The sequence below is a fragment of the Haliotis asinina genome, chromosome 12 (assembly GCF_037392515.1).
Source record: "Haliotis asinina isolate JCU_RB_2024 chromosome 12, JCU_Hal_asi_v2, whole genome shotgun sequence".
In the NCBI taxonomy this organism is placed as follows: Eukaryota; Metazoa; Mollusca; class Gastropoda; order Lepetellida; family Haliotidae; genus Haliotis; species Haliotis asinina.
This window is the reverse complement of record NC_090291.1, coordinates 41,854,201-41,873,909: the sequence shown is the minus strand read 5'-3', so window position 1 is coordinate 41,873,909 and position 19,709 is coordinate 41,854,201. Positions and strand designations below refer to the sequence as shown.

General features: G+C 40.2%; 1 protein-coding gene across 2 annotated transcripts; it reads right to left on the bottom strand.

Annotated features, from left to right (window-relative positions):
* Positions 1–740: 740 nt before the first annotated feature.
* Positions 741–19,360, bottom strand: LOC137258103 (anillin-like). Of its 2 annotated transcripts, none has more exons than XM_067795664.1 (18): positions 19,246–19,360; positions 17,504–17,648; positions 16,315–16,449; positions 14,936–15,092; positions 12,665–13,991; positions 12,135–12,219; positions 10,260–11,173; positions 9,585–9,661; positions 8,659–8,803; positions 7,743–7,881; positions 6,876–7,031; positions 6,345–6,517; positions 5,907–5,982; positions 5,199–5,308; positions 4,249–4,335; positions 3,954–4,061; positions 3,474–3,646; positions 741–2,440 (listed from the first exon to the last, which is right to left on the bottom strand). In XM_067795664.1, exons 1-18 carry the CDS (start codon positions 19,261–19,263, stop codon positions 2,311–2,313), a joined length of 4,155 nt encoding a protein of 1,384 aa, XP_067651765.1. In that variant the 5' UTR covers positions 19,264–19,360; the 3' UTR covers positions 741–2,310. The 2 variants fall into 2 exon arrangements, with proteins under 2 accessions (XP_067651765.1, XP_067651766.1); XM_067795665.1 differs by having other exon boundaries at positions 10,260–11,131.
* Positions 19,361–19,709: the final 349 nt, after the last annotated feature.

Sequence of the window (19,709 nt, the reverse complement as noted above, 5' to 3'; positions counted from 1 at the left end):
GTGACATGGGTTCTGCTTTCAAACTTCATCAAGGCATTTATGTCCTGAAAACAAACCAAATTTTGTTTCCCTATCTATAGTGGTTTCTGTGAAAATCTATCCCCATTATCGCAGATTGATGGAGTCATCCTCAATATCACAAAGGTATACATTCAGATAAATCTCCACTGTCTCCCAAACTAACAGGTCTGAAACTTTTGAAAATCTGAAAAAAACCCCGTCTACCTCTTTCAGAGTGCCTTTGCATCATTTGTGTGGCCAAGAATAATCCGTTGGATAATTTGAAAAAAGAAATTGAGATGTGATTGGTATGCTCAACTTAACAGTGTAGACACCTGATTGGATGAAAAGTCAGCCAAGGCAGGTAATAAATTCATAAATGCATCCACGGTATAGTGGAGATATATCAGAACATATACCCTGGAGAGGCAGACAAGAGGGCCCAAAGCTAATTGCCCCCAAAGCCCACTGTTGATGTTAACATGTGGATACTGAGCATTTTAGCAATATTCCAGCAACATTACAGCAGGGTCACCAGAAATGGGCTTCACACCTTGTACCTATGTTGGGCATCAAACCCTGGTCGGTGTGGCAAGCAATTGCTTTAACTACAAGGCCACCTCACTGTCTTTACAAAGAATTATCAAGAGTGCTGGAGACAAAATCACATCCACTGACAAACAGGCACTCAAGCTTTGAACCCCCCAAACCCTGTACAAACAACTTCAAAGTAACCAATATCATGTTTTGTATGAATTTATTCCATATCCATTATATCATGATACATGTTACCATTAAATAACTAAAAAAATTGCACATGGTGTATCTATGTTTAAGCAGCACTATTAAATGTACAAAATGTGAGTATATTCTTTCTATCGCATTAAACACAGTGTAGTTCATCAACAATAAACTTCCTTCTCCAGCAATACCAGAAAAATATTTCGTATTTGACATGACAGGAGGAATATTCTTCCATCATGAACCAAATTTAACTGATATTTAACAGATTAAGTAAAGTCATAACAGTATGTCCAAGTACAGGATAATATACTACAGCTATTGTTTCAAGTGTTCAGTGCCTAATCTGAAATCACAACACTATGGATCTGTACAAATTCTGGTCATTTCTTAAAACCTATACCCTTTGACCTACAGACCTGCTGATTCTACCATTAGAGGGTTCACTTGTTTTCAACATTGTCCAGTGTGAAATGGTTTTACTATCACCAATATCATACAGATATGTAAATACCCGAATACACGTATCTTGATTGATGTAACATTGATGTTCTTTGCTATATCACAAATACTGACCAAGTCACCTACGAGAACAAGAACAGGAACAGGACTGTAACCGTTCCCTAGGGCCCTGTTCTTCAAAGTGAATGTAGCTCTACAACAGTCATAACTCCCTGTGGTAAAGTTATGATTGCTTTGAGGAACGGGACCCAGAACTTTGACATTATCATCAGCAAAACAAACACCACACCCGCGAAACGTGTCAACAAGGGTAGCAATAAAATGAAACATATTTCATGTTCTTTTGAATAGTCTAATGCTCGTAGGTCACAAGCTTTCAAAATGTTTGTTCTAGCTGATCCAATCTTATTTGTGTCAAAATTTTCTGTATTGTATGACTACGAGATTTGTGTCAACTTGCAGCAGACGTCTGGTTACAGTCCTAGACAGGAGTGGAAAGACAAGGATGCCAGAGACTTGAATGAGGAGAAAGACAATAGCGACTCAAAGACAGAATACATGGTGTACTATACTGACTATTGGTACTTAAAACCATAAATACACGATAATAATTACAATATATATGAATAGTTACGTTTGCAACAAATTTTCATGCCTTCATTGTAGGCAAATTATGCAGTGAAGTAATAATAGGAATCTCAGAATTTAATTCTGATTCTTTTCTGCATGACTATGATGTCTTGTGAGTTAAAAATGTTCTGTTTTGTACTGATCTTAATATTTGGCACAAGCATTTATGTATCAACCAGTCTTATTTTCATGAAGTATGTATTTGTGTAGAGAGTGATGATCTGATTGTAAAGTTGATATATAGCATTTCATTTATGTTTGTTAGGTTCACAGTTGCAGAACAAGCCAACATTTGACACCTCAGTTTGTCCCTAACCACAAAATCACAATACACAGCTGTCCGTCAGGATCAGTCTCATGTCTGCAAACAGACATTTTGCAGATCAAACGCCTCTTCCTGATGTCGTCCAGGGAGATAACTCTCTCGCTCTCACTCACACTGACACATTCTGGCAAGTTAAACGTCTGCTATCACAGTTAGCTTTTGCTGGGTATTTTCACTGGGGGAAGGGCATCTGAGTGCCATGTGCGGATGTTAGCAAGAGCTCGGTTGATCTTGTTGCACCAGACGATTCTCTCTTCTTTTGTGTCTGCTGAGAGCATGTGTCTGTGAAGACAAGGAAACTACAATTAGCACTTCATACATGAGCATGTTCATCAGATTTTACAAAGAAAAGACAGAAACATTGTGATTACAGTTAAGACAGAATGAATGCCGTAAATGTCACAACCAACAATATTCCAGTCTTTAAATTATCAAGAACCTCAGACATCGAAAGATGGACCGTATTATGTGGTAGATGAAAATATGGTGAGTTTGTTTGATCTGATTGCTGGTGGCAGCTAAAGACAGAAGCACTGGTAAAATGCTGTGCTGTAGTGGCCAGATGACGTTCACCAGAGGTTCAAGGGACATAGTGAGAAATTGTATGACATAAAACCGAAATGATTCAGCCAGGTACAAGTCCCTTACTTTGATAACCAATGAGACCAGAGTATCATCAGCTGCTATCTCTTTCAACTAACATGAAGCACTGGCACCCTTTACCCAGAATCCCATGTGAAAGTTAACTTGTAACTCTCGTATTTATTTCAACATCTTTGTCCTTAGGACCACAGAACACATAGAAAAAACTCCTCCGCCTAACATTCCCAAATTAAGGACACAAACCCAATATATTATTGGTACAGAATATTGCTCCTTTTGTTTCCCAGTTTAATTTTGGCTAATGTATTGTACATCAGAGGTTACTGGTCATATCTTCCTACCTAACCTCTGTTCTAATATGACCCTTTCATGGTGCGAGTGTTCAAGACTCGTGATTGGAGGCAATCAGATTTAGTTGTGCAATCAGCGACCTTGTTTCAAAAGTGTTTCTTCTAGACAGAACTCAGTCATGTCGTATTTGTTTCTCCACATTGCTTGCATTTGACAAGTTGAATCTAGGTCGATGTAATACGTGTTCTGATTGGACAGAAAAAAGGGAGATAAATCTGCTGCCATGTTATGAGATTTTATGAGAACCGCGAAATATGGCCGTATTAGAACAGAGGTTTCTAGGAAGATATGACAAGTAACCTCTGTGGGAAGAGAATGGTTATTCAGATGATCCTCATCTATTGCGAGTAGTACAACTTACTTGATTGTTGTCATGGTGTTGTACGTCCGACTGATGAGGGTATCTTTTTCTCCGTGTCGAGGCTGGCGAACTGTCATCAGTTCAAATGTGTTGGGTCGTGCACAGATATCCCGTGGAATCAGACCAACTTTTTCTGTGATGCATCGCTTCAGGTCAATCATGCCCATTGGATCCTAGAACAAATGGCACAGTTTATCATGTCAATATTAACTGGAAATGCCTTCAGAAATAAAGGGGACAGGTGAGGTGCGCTGGAATAGACTACTTATATCAGTCTGGACTAATGCAGGTTCATAAATGAAGGTTCATAAACCATCCCACAGTTTAACAGATACCTGACAATTATACAGTCCCATGTCAAGCACCCCTGGTGGTAGGTGAACAGAAATACCTACCTTTACATCTTTCCAAGCAAACAAGAAAGAGAAAGGGCAATTGGTCAAAGCCCTTATAACCAGATACACAAAATGTAATGCTCACCTTGCGGTTCTCATCATCTGGATACTTCCAGTAGCACAGTTTGTTACGAGCCAGGGCAACCCATCGCCGATGCCACGCTCCAAGGCCACTCACATCTTCAAACATTGTCTGGAAAAATATATACAAACTATGAAAACATTGGAGATAATGGACAAAAAACCCATTGCATTAGGATCTTTGCAACGCAAAAAATGTTGACATAACAAGAGAAATGTTTCAGGTATATTCCAAGTTATCAAAGAAGACGGTTATCACTGAGTCTACTATCACCAGACACCAAGAAGTATTACTTTACCAGGAAGCCTCTCTCCTCCACATTGGCCTCCATCAGACACTTGAGTCGGAGGTAGATGCTGCCATGCAGGGGGGACAGGTATGGAAGCTGCAACACACATGTAACATCAGTACCCTTCTAGCAAATGGTAACATCAAGACCTTTGCAGTAACCAGAATCTAGCAATAAGTGTATGGCAGAAAACAGAAAAGGCTTCACAATCACATGGAGTGAACTTCAAGTTTTGTTTATCTGTATTTTGAAGTGGCACATCTGGACCAGAATATCCAGTGACTGACAATGTGAACAATGTACCATGCAGTCAGGGCATGAGGATACTAAATCTGACCATTCGATCCACTTAGTCACCTCTTATGATAAATATTTGCTGGTGACAGAGGTGCCTACCCTAAAAGTGTCCCATCAGTAATAAGTGATGGGAAATACAAGTTCTTTCAATAATTTTCATTTGCATAGTGGAAATAAACAATCTTTGCAGAGCTACTTTAACAGCCAATCAGAAAAAAGCCCGGGGGTCACCAGGTAATTCAATCACATATCGGAATTACACGATCTTTGCGAACATGATTACCTCATGATGCACTCCGGAAATAATTGTTGTGCTGGATTATGGGAAGTGCAGTAATTGGAGTAAGCTTCGAGGATCTTTGCAAATTGATTTAGATTAAAAGTTTGCCTTGTAATTTTAAAAGTAATCTTGAACTTTTGACTGCCAGAAAATCGTGATTTTGCTATATACTACCATAATGCTGTAAATTAGAAGGTAAAAATCGTAATAATTATGGGAAAATTGCAAGGGTAGGCACCTCGGTGGTGGTGACCGATTCTGACAGATTCCCGTTAGGTATTTGTTTTTTGATTTAGTGGATTGGTATTGTACCAGCAGTATGGTCTTACATCAGCATAATGAATATGAACAATGTTATTATGAAGGTTGCCACTGTACCCACCCTCTCCAGATTGAAGCAGGTCTTGTCTAATGACTTCATGGTGATGGGTACTGTGGTGATATGGCTGAAGCTGGTGGTTCTCACGGCAGCTGGTCCCCCGGGACTTTGTACTGTAAACGTAAACATTCCATCAGATGGAAACTTGTGGATCTGACAATCATATATGTTACATGTTAACCGATGAAGGAGGGAACATACTGTCATTATCCAAAGGACCTACAGTGCTTCATGGTGTAAGGAATAACTTTCTAAGCATAGGGTGGTACTCAATCTGATACAAACTGATCAATATTTCTAGTCCTATTCTACTGAATATCTTACTTGATCTTACCCTGGCAACTTGGCAGTTACTGAGTCAAAGAAAGATGTTAACACAAGCATTCATTTGTGGTATATATTGTTAGATAGGGCTAGAAGCCATGGTTATGTAAGGGCTGGAGACGGAACATATAATATTTGGTGCAAACCACACCAAGGGTAGAGATACACCTTGATAAACATACGTCAACAGCTATCTAATAAGTTACATCTGGACTTCCTTATCATTGGCAGAGCAGCGTACAAGCCTGCACCTGGGGAATGAGATACATCTGTCATCTACCAGTTGACTGGATCTAGAAAACACCTATAGAGACGAAATGCTGTCTTTGATGGAGAGAACTTATGGAGGCTGAGAGAAACCTTTTCTACAATATATACCACACTTACATGTCATTGCATGCTTTGACTTCTTGGGTGTCTTCTGCTTTTTCTTATCTTTAGTAAGCATCTCTTTGGAAACTGACTGAAATGTAGCAACAAATACATTAGTTTCTAGTAATATATCTATAGCCAAAGAACATGTTGTAATTTTACCAACATTTGTTTCCATGCTACTGCAGTCTTTGATGAACATGATCAGAAATTTAGTGTATATGAACACAGAAATTTATGGACAACTTTTCATATTTTTAAAAATAAACTCAGCACTACTGCTCAACCATCTATCAAATGAAAGACTCAGCCCTAAAACGATACAAGTGACAACCTAATTGTTTTAAAACAACTTACACAGTATTCAGTAAATCCCCGAAATAAAGTTCTTAAAGCTACTGTTGAACCACGAAAGGATTTATCATTTATTCTGGAGAAGTCATCAACCCTCACCATGCCATAGATTTCCAGGTCCAGTCTGAAGTCACCGGTGATGCCGTTGATCTTGATGAGGTTAGGGAAGTCGAGGCTGCCGCGCATCATTGGCTCATGAGTAGAGAGCATCTGTGTGCAGATGACTTGTGTGTCCTTACGGATCAGGATGATGAAGTAGTATGTTGTGTTATCTGCACAAAACAAGATTACGCTGGTTAGAGCAAGACTGTAGTGACATGACACTTTCCAATTTTGATTTCATTTGTATAGACTTATCTTCGCTTTTCACAAATAAATATGTATGTTAGTACCTGTGATATATCTTTGAATCTTTACCAAAATAAATCCCCAATCATGACTGCGAACAAAGACCTTTATACACCTCTTATACACTAAGATGCAATTTGTAAACATGTTCCATTCATTCAGGATCACATAACCTTTGTGACACTATAATTTTGTTAAATATCACTGGTGTCTCAAGTATTTGAGTCTGGACCATGTGGTTTGGGAATTGTGTGAAAAAACATTAGCCAAGTAAGGACTCACCTTGTGATGTTCCAATCTTTGTCACAAACTCTTTCTTGAGAGGAAGGCGGATGTCATTTATAGTTAGAGAGCCCTTGGGTCCAGGGCCAGTCTTGTCAAGGTTGCCTGTGTTTTTCAGTCTCTGTATCTCTAACATGTAGGACTGGCGTTTCTGACCTGCAACAAATTATCAATCAGTTCATGTTTTATGGATAACAACTTCTTTTTGTTCCCTACACAACATTTCAGAGCTAATTCTTGCTCTTTCATCAGGAGAATGCCCAGTTTCTTCACTGACTCAGCATTCAGCAGGAGCAAGAATAGGCTCTGAAACGTTGTCTAAAGGATGAAAAGGAGATGCTATCCATAAAACATGTCATTTATTCATGTTTGTTCAACTTCGAATGCCTTTCATATACTTTAATTTATCTACATAGCAACAAAACAAACAATCACCGGCCAGTTCAATGCACAGATAGCACAAATGTATCATTCAAATAAACATGGAGGCAAAATAAAAAGTTGGAACATGTTGTACTGTGAGTACAGGATTAGCCACAATCAAAACTGACAAGATATTTTAAACAACCAAATCTGATATCAGGTGTAGACTAGCTGGATATGATCAGTGGTGTCCACTTCTGTAATTATTGCATCTTTTATCTGTTTTCAGCTAAATAAGACCAAGTAGAACCCCCACAAACCCCCTAATTCAACGACACAGTATGATTATACTCTTAACAAGTCAATAGTAATATTCAACACAATACAGTAAATGTTTTTAAAAGGAAACAAAATCTGCAAACACATTTTGAGAAGTGCCTAGCTACCCATGTCTTGTCAAAGAGATGTGTTATTTGACAAGACAAGTGGACTGTATGTACCTACATGCGACAAGCAGGACTCTGTTACACTCCACTTGTTCCGGGGAGCCTGCGAAGTACGAGTCCTTGCTGCAGCACTGGTTGAGGGCGTTGCTCGTCTGCATGATAACACTCTGCTCTTGCTGAACCAGCTCTTGAAGCTCCTGAATACAAGGGAGACAATGCTGTGTAAATACGTTATCATGACTTTGTAAACTAAGCAATATACATGTGTGGTTCTGAATTTTGAGTCACTTATCCTGTTTTGAGAACAGAGCAGAATGCATCTGAAAATTGAAATACGATCACCAAATATTGATCAGTTTTTAAATGGGACACATTGCTGGACATGCAGTCATAGTACTCATGCAGATATTAGCATGTTATTAGTATGTTTGGAAGCTGGAAGGTTGTATTTGCAGCCAGCAATATTCCAGGAATATCTCAACATCCTGGACCAAACTAAACGTGGTTGTTTTTAAACGCAATAATGACACTATTTGGGTTGATGACATCAAATTAACCCAGGCCTGACCAACCGATCCATTGTGTTCCTCTTCCTCCTCTATTCTCATACAGAATCTCTACAACTCTTTTCATTGGTGAGGACATGCAGCTACATATTGGAATTACTGTGTTAGGTCTTTGACTCAGACAACTGAGTTTGGTATGAAGGCTGCTTTGGTTTGTGTATCAACAGTATCATAATTATGACGATGCACAAAGTAAATGTTCGAAACGCATCTGGGATACAACAACAATACAATAATGTGTAAAATTAAGTCAACAAGCCTGGCATTCCAATCTTGTCAACAAGCCTGGCCTGATGAAGATCAATTCTGACCTCTATCTTCAGGAGTGGCAACTGAGGATGTGGAGCTCATTCCAACACGGCCCACAACTCGTATTATACAGAACTAAAGCCATGACACATCACCCACCTGAATCCGCTCCTGCACTGACTTCCTCTGTTCCTGGGGAGGTGGATGATGAGGCATGGGCACATCCTCCTCATGAACATCACTGTCCACGTACTTGCTGTGACGAGAAATTATCATCTTGGCTGGTGGAGGAGCTTGAAGATGCCTGGAGATAAAAACATTTGTTGAAAAGAAATATATGAGAGCTCAACTCAAAATGAGGTATACAACATGTTCACCTTTTTTCTGCACTGTGTGTCACCTATGGATATAGGTAAAATTGGATCAATGTTAGTAAACTTCTGGGACTTCACAGTTCACATTAAGAATTGCAGAAGTAACCATCTCACCACTGATTAAAATGATTTAAGTGAGTTGGATTTTACACTGCTTGAAGCAAGCATAAGAATGAATAAGAAAAAAATTGATCGAGAGAAGAATACTTCATATGGAAGATAAACACAGTCATTGAGTCAGATAAAATGATTTGATAAGGCCAAGAACAACTTTGTTAATATGTTATAATGATGTTCTAAATCACTACCGAAACTCAAGCATTACGATATATAATTTTATACTGAGCCATAGGTGCAACTTATTTTGCCAATTTTCAGGTTGAACTATATGCAAGTATGTTCTATTTCCTTACGTGAACTCAGGCCACATCTATTACTTCAAACATGACTTACACTGGATATTGCCTGAGGTTATTCTGTAGTTGTGTGTATAAGAAAAACAAAATCAATGAAACCTTCATGTGAACAGGTAACTCAAAAATGTAAATATTCTTTGCCTGCCAAAAGAACAGTGCCACAGTTCTCTGAAACTAAAGGTGTTTTGGCTTTGAAAACTAGTACACAAAACGCAATGACAAGCAAGAAAATGTATATGTCAAACCCACTATTTATGCAGTAAAGTGGAGAAACTGTGGAAACAAATGGTCTCACCTGCTGGACCTGTAGGCACTGACACTGTATATAAGACTTCTATCTGTTTCCTCATTGGTCTGGCGGTGATGGCGCCGCTGAAAAACATTGTCATTTATTAAACAGGCTACTGGTATGGGGAGAGAAGGCCACCGGAAGGGGGCGAAAAGAAAAGCAAATTGTATTTTCTGAGGTATTGTGGAATAATGTTTTAATTCCACAATTTCATGAAAGATGTCAAATAATACCTAGCTATCTTTAATGATATCCCAAATATAACCAGGCTTTGACATGTCAATGAAAGAATTATAGTTATACTGACCACATCTGTCCTCAGACATCTGATTTTTCTTTGATGTTCAATGCAACCTTCAACAATACCCCAGCTCTACAAAATGAATCTGTTACTCAAGTACAAACTGCACAATAAACATTCTGACCCTATCAGGATGATGAGATGCTTTGTATCTGATTCTGTTAGCAAGTTAAAGCAAAGCAACAATCTCTTGGTCTCAGATTATTCCATTTTCTAATTTCATTTGCTGATTAAAAAAAATAAAAATAAAAATAATAAAATAAAACATTTGGTGGTATTATGTGAGAGAAGAAGTTTATCCAAGGTAACATATTTATGGAAATCTATCTCAATGATTGTCATACTGAAAGATCAATCAAGTTGGATATATAGTAACTTACTGGTGCAGGAACTGGAGTCTCGCTTTCATCCGAGTCCATAGCTTCGTCCAGGAGGTCATCAATATCGCCCCTATTGCTCTCTACACTACTGGCCAGACTGCTAGAACTGTCCTGAGCCATCTGTCGCAGGTTCGAGGTGCTGCGGTGTGTGTTCTTGGGTGCTGGATGATGGGGCTCCTCGAAACTGTCCAAGCTTGTCTCGCTGGTGAAGCTCTGTCTGTGATCCTCCGGCCCGGCAGGAAGAACACTCTGTCTGCGTACAGAATCAGGCACAAATGCACTGAGGCTAACATCATCCTCTTCATACACAGGAGGCCGTGGTCTGTTCTGAAGACCAGGTTTTCTTCTCATCACAACTTCCTCCATCTCAGACTCCGATACATCCTCTGTCTCTGGTTCTGAGTCAGATTCTGGAGCTGTAATATCTGTCTGAGATTCAGTGTCCTCATCTTGTGATGTTCTCACATATTCGCTCTCATCCGTGCTGTCAAAGCTGTCATCAAACTGCACCTTCCGGCTGTTGATGGAAGCCTGTCTGTGCACAGCATTGCCCACAGCAGGCTGCTGTGAAGGACGAGGTGCAGGTGGGTTGCCTTTCTGGGAGATAATCCTGTAGATGCTCGTGCCCTTCACTTGTTGCTGTTGTCCTGAACTTGGAGGGACTGGTGGCTTGGATGCAGCTGAGCCATGATTTGATGGTGGCTTGGGTGGGGGTGCAGGCCCTGATGGAGGTGGTGGTGGTGGGGGAGGGGGGATACACCCAGCTGGGGGCTGTCCAGCCAAATTCTGTTTCTCGGCTGCAATATGCTGGTTGTATGATTGCTGGTTGGTACCGTTCTTGAAGTTGAAGGAAGCCGTATTCTGACCATCATCTGAAATGTCGAACCCCATAGCAGCTAGCTTGTCATCAAACTCTGTAAGGTAGATGTGAGAAAACTCGATGTTGAAAAGTGGACAAAACATGAATTACGTGAAGGTGTTAACACAACACTTTACACATATATCTGATGTCATTAATAGTTCGTATTACTCAGGCTGATTATTTCTCAAGTCGAAATGATATACTAGACACACAGGTGAGCTAAGGAAAGTGTGAAAGAGCAATGTTTTATCTGCAAGAATGTTTCATAAATATATATGTACATGTCATAAATTGATTCTTGTTATATCAGTTTTTGTTCACACAGCACTAAGCAAAGTCCTCTAATCTTAACAATATTCCACAAACAACTAAATAATGTCAACTGTTTTTGTTGCATACAGTGAGTGAGGGAGAGAGTGAGTTTATTTTGCAGACAGTCGTCATATAACAATATTCCAGTTATATGACGACTGTCTGCAAAATAAACGAGTCTGGACCAGACAATCCAGGGATCAACAGCATGAGCATCAATCAGCGCATTTCAGAACCAATGATGTGTCAACCAAGTCAGCAAGCCTGACCACCTGATCCCGTTAGTTGCCTCTTACGACAAACATAGTCACATCTTGTGGCAAGCTTGAGCTGCTGAAGACCTATTCTACCCTGCATCTTCATGGGTTGAGAGAGTGAATGAATATGGTTTTATGCTGCTTTAGCAATATTCCAGTAATATCATGATTGTGGACTTTTGCACATAGCTATGTTTCAACATAAATTGTTACACTGTTATCAAGCTAAAATTAGTGACTACACCCACATTATGAGAAGCATATATGCATAAATCAGACAAAAAACAGATTAACAATAACAACAGAACAAAAATATGTCTCTCTATGCAAACACAAGTGGTCATCCAATTTCCAAAAGATGTATGCCTCATTATTGACTACCGCCTTCTAAAATGCTGACATAACACCTCACAAAGAGATACAGATGCAGCAGCTTTAACTCACCAGCCCTCGCTTTAGCTCGGATAGCTTCTCTCTTCTCTTCTTTTGTCACTGAGGGAGTGGTGGCACCAGTGCAGGCCTGGGATGCCTACAGATTTGAATGTTCAAGATTTACACACGATGATGATCTAGATATACTACATCGGTACCAGTAATTATCATTCTGTAACAATATTACCCAGTCTTGGTTAAAGTCTTAAACATGCAGATATGTGAGGAAAGAAAGAACCCCCCAACATAAAACAAAACAACAAAATAACTTAACAATGGGCAAACAGTTGAATATTACTTGAATATGATATTTATTCACAACCTTAATTAGAACAACCATCAAAGTATTGATGGAATGTGTAGCCAAAATCTAAAGTGCTATATTTCATCATAGTGAGTCCTAGTGCAATAATCCTAAGCAAATTGTCCATTTGGAATGGTATCAAAAGGACAAGAAGAAATTTGCAAGCTTTCTGGTGTTCGCGTATGATAAAGTAAGGACTAGTGAAGTAAGAATGTAAACATTTATCCCTACTACTTACTGGTTGATCAGACGGGCCATCTTCCTTCAGTATGCCATTCTTCCACCTGTTCTGTATGGTCTGCAGCTCTGCCATCCGTTCCGTTCTCAGCTTCTCCATGATGTCCTGGCTCTTGCTGCTGTTGTGCGTCTGCTCCATCAGACGTTGGTGCACACTCTTCATCGTCCCACTGGCACTGCTGGGTGACAGTGGACAGGACTTCAATGTCTTAGTAGGTGACGTGGCCATTATCTGCTGGGCACGCTCACTAATTGCATCCATTACAACCTTGCTGGGGGTCACGCCCTTCTTGGTTGCTATTCCTGGGGGAGGGGGTTTGTTTGGAGAGCTCTGGGGAGATGCTGGTTGTTCACCTGGCTTCACCTTCTTGATATAGCTAACCTGGTTCGATGATGACATGTGTTCCCATGCTGACATACGAGCATTGACAGAATATGCTGTGGGCTCCTCTTCCACAGGCGGAGGTTTGGTCTGTTCCTGCCATTTAGCCATTCTTTCTGATACAGAGCGGGAAGTTGGGTCATCAGAGCCTGCAGACACCATGCTCACTGGTCTCTCTGCCTTTGGCGTCGACTGGGAACTCTTAACAACAGCTGTCATTGATGGGGTACTTACAGGTCGAGCTGGTGCATTCTGGGGCCGAGCTGGGGTACCAATCTGTCGAGGGGTGTTCATGACTTTACTATCTGCTGCATTTTGGGGCTTGGCTGGGGTGCACATTTGTCTAGGTGTGTGTAAAACTTTTGTAACTGTGGGCGTGGCAGCTGGTGTTTGATTTACCTTCTTCTCCCAGTTGGCCATTCTGGCTGACACAGGTGTCTGAGTTGGGTCTACAGGCTTGCTGGCTTTTGGTGTCTCACAAGAGGTTTTCTTGGTCCAGGAGTTGAACCTCTCTGATACAGGTTTAGTTGTCGGTTCTTCGTCAGTCCTCTCCCCATCAGATTCATTAAGTCCTCGAACATTAACTGGGATCTGTTCAGGGAGGCACCTGTCATCGTGTTTCGGTGGGACCCGTACTTGTGGGGTGAGAGGTGAGGACAGTTTTTGTTCAACCGTTCTTGATGGGGACGGTATGGATATACTACTTCCGGACAGGTTACCGAAGGTCAGCTTGGACTTCACTGGCGAGGCAGGGGCCTGGTGAAGCTGTTTCACCGGGGATACCTTGGCAACCTCGGGCTGGACAGTGGTGGGAGGCTGGGGTGCACGGTACTTCTTGGGGGAGTTCTGTACCCCAGCAGGGGGACATGGAGGGGCATTTGACTTGCTTCTATCTACTGATGGTGCTCTTGGGGGCTGCCATCTTGGTTTCTTCTCTTCCTCTTTTCTGCAAAAGTACAGGACATATCCGCCTCAATGAATATGTGATACCTGTATCAAAGATATATAATAAACCTTGCACAACAAGGCTATCAATGCCTAAGACCCAAGTGAAAAACCCATACACCCATGTCTCCTTTACAGAATTTAGTACCCAAACAGTGAATGAATTAAGTTTGAAAAGTGAACATGTTGCTAGCCCACTTCATGCTCCATTGACCCTGGCAGGGAGGCCAGTAGCTATTTTGAATGTTATATCCAAGGAGCAATAGATAAGCTTAGGAAAATTATGTTGGATATTTTGTGAATGATTTTGCTGGGTTGTGAAGAAACATGTAGCTTTTTGTTGACTTTTTTTGTGTGGTGGTATGCTATGATCATTTAAGAAAGGGTTATCTCCCTTGGACCGCCATGTGCCCTTTTTGAGAATCACAATGAAAAACAGCTGGCTGACAACAAAGGAACGAAACGTGATTTTTGTGACTGAGAATGTGAGTGTACTTAACGCAAACCAAGCACATCATTGTGTCAGCATGTCAGCAATGTATTTCTTGTGTATCAGCCGCCAAAATAAACCCTAATTCGCAGCCTCAGGTCTGAATTCGTCATGTTCTCTCACGAACAAATTATTTTTCACAGACTACTGATATGTTGAGGACAATGACAGTTGACATCTCTGAAAGAGCGTCATGTTCCAACAAGTTATGAGTCAGTGAGTGAGTTCAGTTTTACGCCGTTTTTAGCAATATTCCAGCAATATCACGACAAGGGACACAAAAAAGGGCTTCACACATTGTACCCATGTGGGGAATTGAACCCGACGTGACAAGCGAACACTTTAACCACTAGGCTACCCCATCGCCGAACCAAGTTATCAAACTAATGCCAATCAAACACTTTTTTGAAAATGTGTGAGACAATCAGGCAATAATGATAAATCTTTGAACATACTGTATCTTTGGTTGACTGAGATCATCCTCCCAGCTGTTGATGTTCTGTGCCAGAGCAGCCAGTCGACCGCGACGTGATGACGGAGGTTGCTGGCTAGGGGTGTTCTCATCGTCCAGGCAGTTGCTTAAACTTTTCCTTGGAACAGGTACCGGGCTTGCTGCAGGAATGAATAGCATCAGGGTATGGGAATGGCTTAGAGGGATGCACAAACACGACTGTTTCAAATACTTAGCAGTAACAAAAATTAAGGCCTCATGTTTACTACTATACTAGTTGGAATGAACACCGAGCTACAATCTGTTTGGCTCAAAAGCAGCCCGATGAATTGCAGTCCAGCTCGAAAACTAGTAAACATAACATGCTCAGTGAAACACTGATCATAATCAGAATATCATAGCAACTCTGTGAGTGTAAGGTTCTTGCAGAACATTTTTCCTTAAAATTTAAAAGTTCTTTAACAAAGTATCATTAAAAATATTGACACAGTTTACTATTTGTTACGAGGGAGAAGTGCAGAGAAAGGGACAGCCAGTTGTGTGAGGAAGCATGGAGACAGCACAGCACAGGTTAATGTATACATAACTTTCTAGGAACTTGTGCACATGCTTATTGAACACCTGGCTGTGCCTTTCCTCTGCACCCCTCCCTTGTAATAAACAGTGAACTGTCAATATTTTAATGACAGTTTGTTAAACAACTTTTTACTAATACACCAAAATTCCGCAAAAACCTCACAGAGTTGGTATGATGTTTTGGTTTTGATCAGCGTTTCATTGAGAATGTTATGCTTATTAGTTTTTGACATACACTGCAATTCATGGGTCCACTTTTGAGCCCTGCGAACTATACATGATAACACAATAATCAGTAGAACGTTCCACAATCAACACTACTGTGCCATTCTCTCGTCCTATGACTGTTAACTCCGACATAATCTTAGTTTTGTTTTTGTTTAACATCAAACTCAGCAATATTCCAGCTATATCGCGTGAGTCTCTCACATGACCCCTTGTGCAAGCCAGCAGCACATGCATTTCAGTGAATCGATTTTCTGTCGTCATACTAGGCAGAGTGACCTAATTGCAATCTATAGTCTGACCTACTGTTTTCAGCAGCTAGTCGTATTTGTAAAGGTTTTGCCTGATTTTACGAGTAAACATGCTTTTCTGGACATACTCTTATGCAACCCACTGAATGCATAGTTAGGGTGAAGTGAGTTATTTTGCAACTGTGTAAATTTGAGGGATATAACAGCTGAAAACAGTTTTTCTTCTTCTATTTCCGACAACACATTATAGTAGTAATATAGTGGGAATACTATATTTGTATTTAGTAGCATTTCAGCCTGGGATGTTTTTAAGACTTGGATCTTAATGTACCTGTACCAGCAGTGTCAGACCATTCTTCTCTCTGGTGAGACAGCTGCTGGAGTCGTGAACGCACACCAGTGATGGCTGGGGTATCCTCCTTTGCTTCTCTCTCACTCTCGCGTAGACATTGACGTTTAGGGGAATCTGGCAAAAGCACAAATGCAATAATGAAAAATAATGATTCTGAATAACATGTCCAGGAGTAACACATTACTTTCCCATGATGTTCAGGGAGGGTATTAACTTAGCAAAAACATTTGGAGTCCTCTGTCATAACTGTTGTATCACTGGACTGGGATGTCGGGCAACTGTTTGTTCCCCGCTGCCTGAACAAGCTGAATGTATACAAAACTTAATGATCCTAATCCAAGGTCAATATGAAGGTCATGTCAAGCCATGAAATGGTGATGGGTACGGTAGAAGATACAGTGATTATGTTCCGAAATTAAAAAACAGCATAATGCAAAACCTTATCATCATCAAGGTTTAAGACAAGGTCTAAGATCTGTAGTCATCCAAACACCATGAACACCAATGTAAGAACATACTAGGAAAGTATCGTCATACTTTTAAAACAAACTTGGAAAAACAGCTTAAGCAGTCTGCATTACAAACAACCACACCCAGACTTTAGACGTTATTTAGCAGTCACAACCTTTACTTCATCAAGCTTTAACTTGAAATTCAAGGCTTTAAAGATTTCTTTCCAGGCTTTTTATGGCAAAAATAGATTTTCCAGGCTATTTAAAAAAAAATAAATTAAGGCATAGTGCCCAAATTCCAAACTTTCTCAAGATTGTACGAACTATGTGTTTATCACATATTTTACATTATTGTTGAGAATTTGGTACAGAGAATATTGTTATGTGTCCACTGGGTGTATGAGGTGCGTTTTATGCTACTTCAGATATAATCCATCAATATTACAGAGTGGACAAAAAATATTTGCTTGACACATTGTACCCACGTTGGAAATCGAATCCAGGTCATTGGTGTGATGAATGAATGCTTTAACTACTTGGTACACCATATGAATTGTTTCTGTAATTATTCTACATACTTGTTTGGATTGGATGTACATTTCTGCTTCATGAAAATGCAAGTCTTAAGGACAAGCAACAAACCTTGATGAGCAATGTTTACAGTAGTCCCTTGTACTTATGACAGATATGTAATTTTTATCTTTGGGGTTCCCTACCATCATTCTGCTGTTGATCTTCTATGATGTTTTCTGTTGTGTCTTCTCCAAGTGGTGTACGGCGCTTTCTGGGAGCAGGGTCAGGTGTCTTGCCAAGCTTTTGATTCAGCATTTCCCTCCGCTGCCTGGTCCTCTCTATCAGTTTCTGTCGAACATGAGATTAATTCATAATTTTCTGACTGACAAAAGTGATCAGTGTTACTTTTCACACAGGTGATGAGATGAACCTTCATCCATGTCCTGTACATTTCTATGGATGTAATTACGCATGATGCTGCACTCTGCAATATTCCAGCTACATGGTGGCAGTCAGTAATTAATAGTGTCTGGACCAGACAATCCAGTGATGTATAGCATGAGCATCAATATGCATGACTGGGAACCGATGACGTGTGAACCAAGTCAGTGAGTATGACCATCCAATCCTGTTAGTCACCTCTTACAACAAGCATGGGTTACTGAAGGCCAATATTCTAACCAAGGGCCTAGATTTTCTAAATTTTCTTAACGCTAAGATAGTCGTAATTAATATAAATGTATAGTACTTATGACTATCTTAGCACTAAGACTAAGAGAGCTTCGAAATCTAGGCCCACATCTTCATGAGTTTATACATATGTAATCATATACACTAGTTATCCATAACTTGCCATCTTGTGATATGGAAATGTTGTTTGACCATATACAAAGGTGTTTCTTAAAAATATTAACACAAAGAAATGGAAACAAATATCCATGTTCACAGGTTACTTTTGACAGGTTGGGATGAGTGTGATACTAACATGTAACATGAACAAATTGGGATCTTGTTTAATTGGATTAAGACAATCAGACAAAGATAAGACCATCACTTTAACAAACCACATCTAGGATTCGACATTATACCTTGACTGAATCTCACCACCATGGACAGATCAATGTGATCAATATCTCACATTTCTATTAACAAGTACAATAACTGATAGACGCAATATGCATTCCAATTCCAAACTTGTGCAAGTAAAAAAATCTAACTTCACAAACTAACAAAAGCTGCTCACAGTGACAATTCTACAGCAAATAATTAGAATGGATCAATATGAGATGAAGCAGGTTTTCAAAGACTACTGTCACATGACCACTTACCATCAAGTCCCCATCTCTCCTGTCCGTGTCATCACCATCAATCACAGTTACTTTGATGTCGATCTCAACATCAGTGTCAAAACTTGTCTGACATTGCATTTCTTCCATGATACGTAGATTTTATTCAATGCATGGCAAACAACTCTGGCTGTTTGAACAGATGGTCTACTTTCAAACTGACAGTTAGATTTGTCTACATGCCTCCGGGCTTATCCCTCATCACTAGCCAGATATCAATGTGGGTTTACTGCCTTGAGATTTAAACAAAATTAGGGCAAAAATCGGCAAGAAGGAATAACCACGATATCCTTGATCCTTTAAGAAACCTTTTCACTTATTCTGGTCGTGTTGATTTAAAACCAGACTTCCCAATTCATTTCAGATTCTTGCAAACAACAGAGGCAAATTTTGTCCGGGAATAATGATGAGACCACTATACTAGAGCAATGCAAAGCCGCCCGGGCCGCAAGCAAGTAAATTCTCAAAGGATTGTCATGGTATTTTGGTGTGGCCCTAACGCAAAAATGATAGTCGCCACTAAGTTTGAAGTCCCATTTAGTCCCGAGCTTACGTGTGTCTGCGTGATTGCATGAGCTGCATGCACGTGAGCAACTTACCTCGGTGTATGGATCCATTGTCCTTTGTTTGTAAACATCAGCGTTCCGATCACTTTAGAACAAGAAGCACGGACTTTCAGCTTCGCAACTTGATTTTGAAATTGGCGGTTAAAGTCACGTTCTATCTCGTGCAGTCTCGCGATGAGTCAAACCGGAACCACACACAATCCGGAACAAGTGGCGAAAGCTTCAAATGTCATTGGACGTGCCGGGCCATCCATGGCAAGGATTAACCAATCAAAATCGAGAAAACTTTAAAAGTTCATAATAACACATATAATAACAAATCCACGTGACTCCAGATAGCCAGAGTATCCCCAGGCATTTGACAGATGCGCGAGCATATATATGAAACTAAGCACGTAGAAGTACATGAGTGAAAAGAAATCAAATAACCGATTTAAAAACAAAGCTGTGATATACAGACAACAAATTCCTTGTTGCTGTTGGTTGATGGGTGAATT

Coding starts and splice junctions, on each gene's coding strand:
- LOC137258103 (XM_067795664.1), bottom strand. Junction 13,992..14,935: donor CTCAGTCAACCAAAGATACA/GTATGTTCAAAG, acceptor GTACTTTTGCAG/AAAAGAGGAAGAGAAGAAAC. Junction 11,174..12,134: donor CCGAGCTAAAGCGAGGGCTG/GTGAGTTAAAGC, acceptor TCTACCTTACAG/AGTTTGATGACAAGCTAGCT.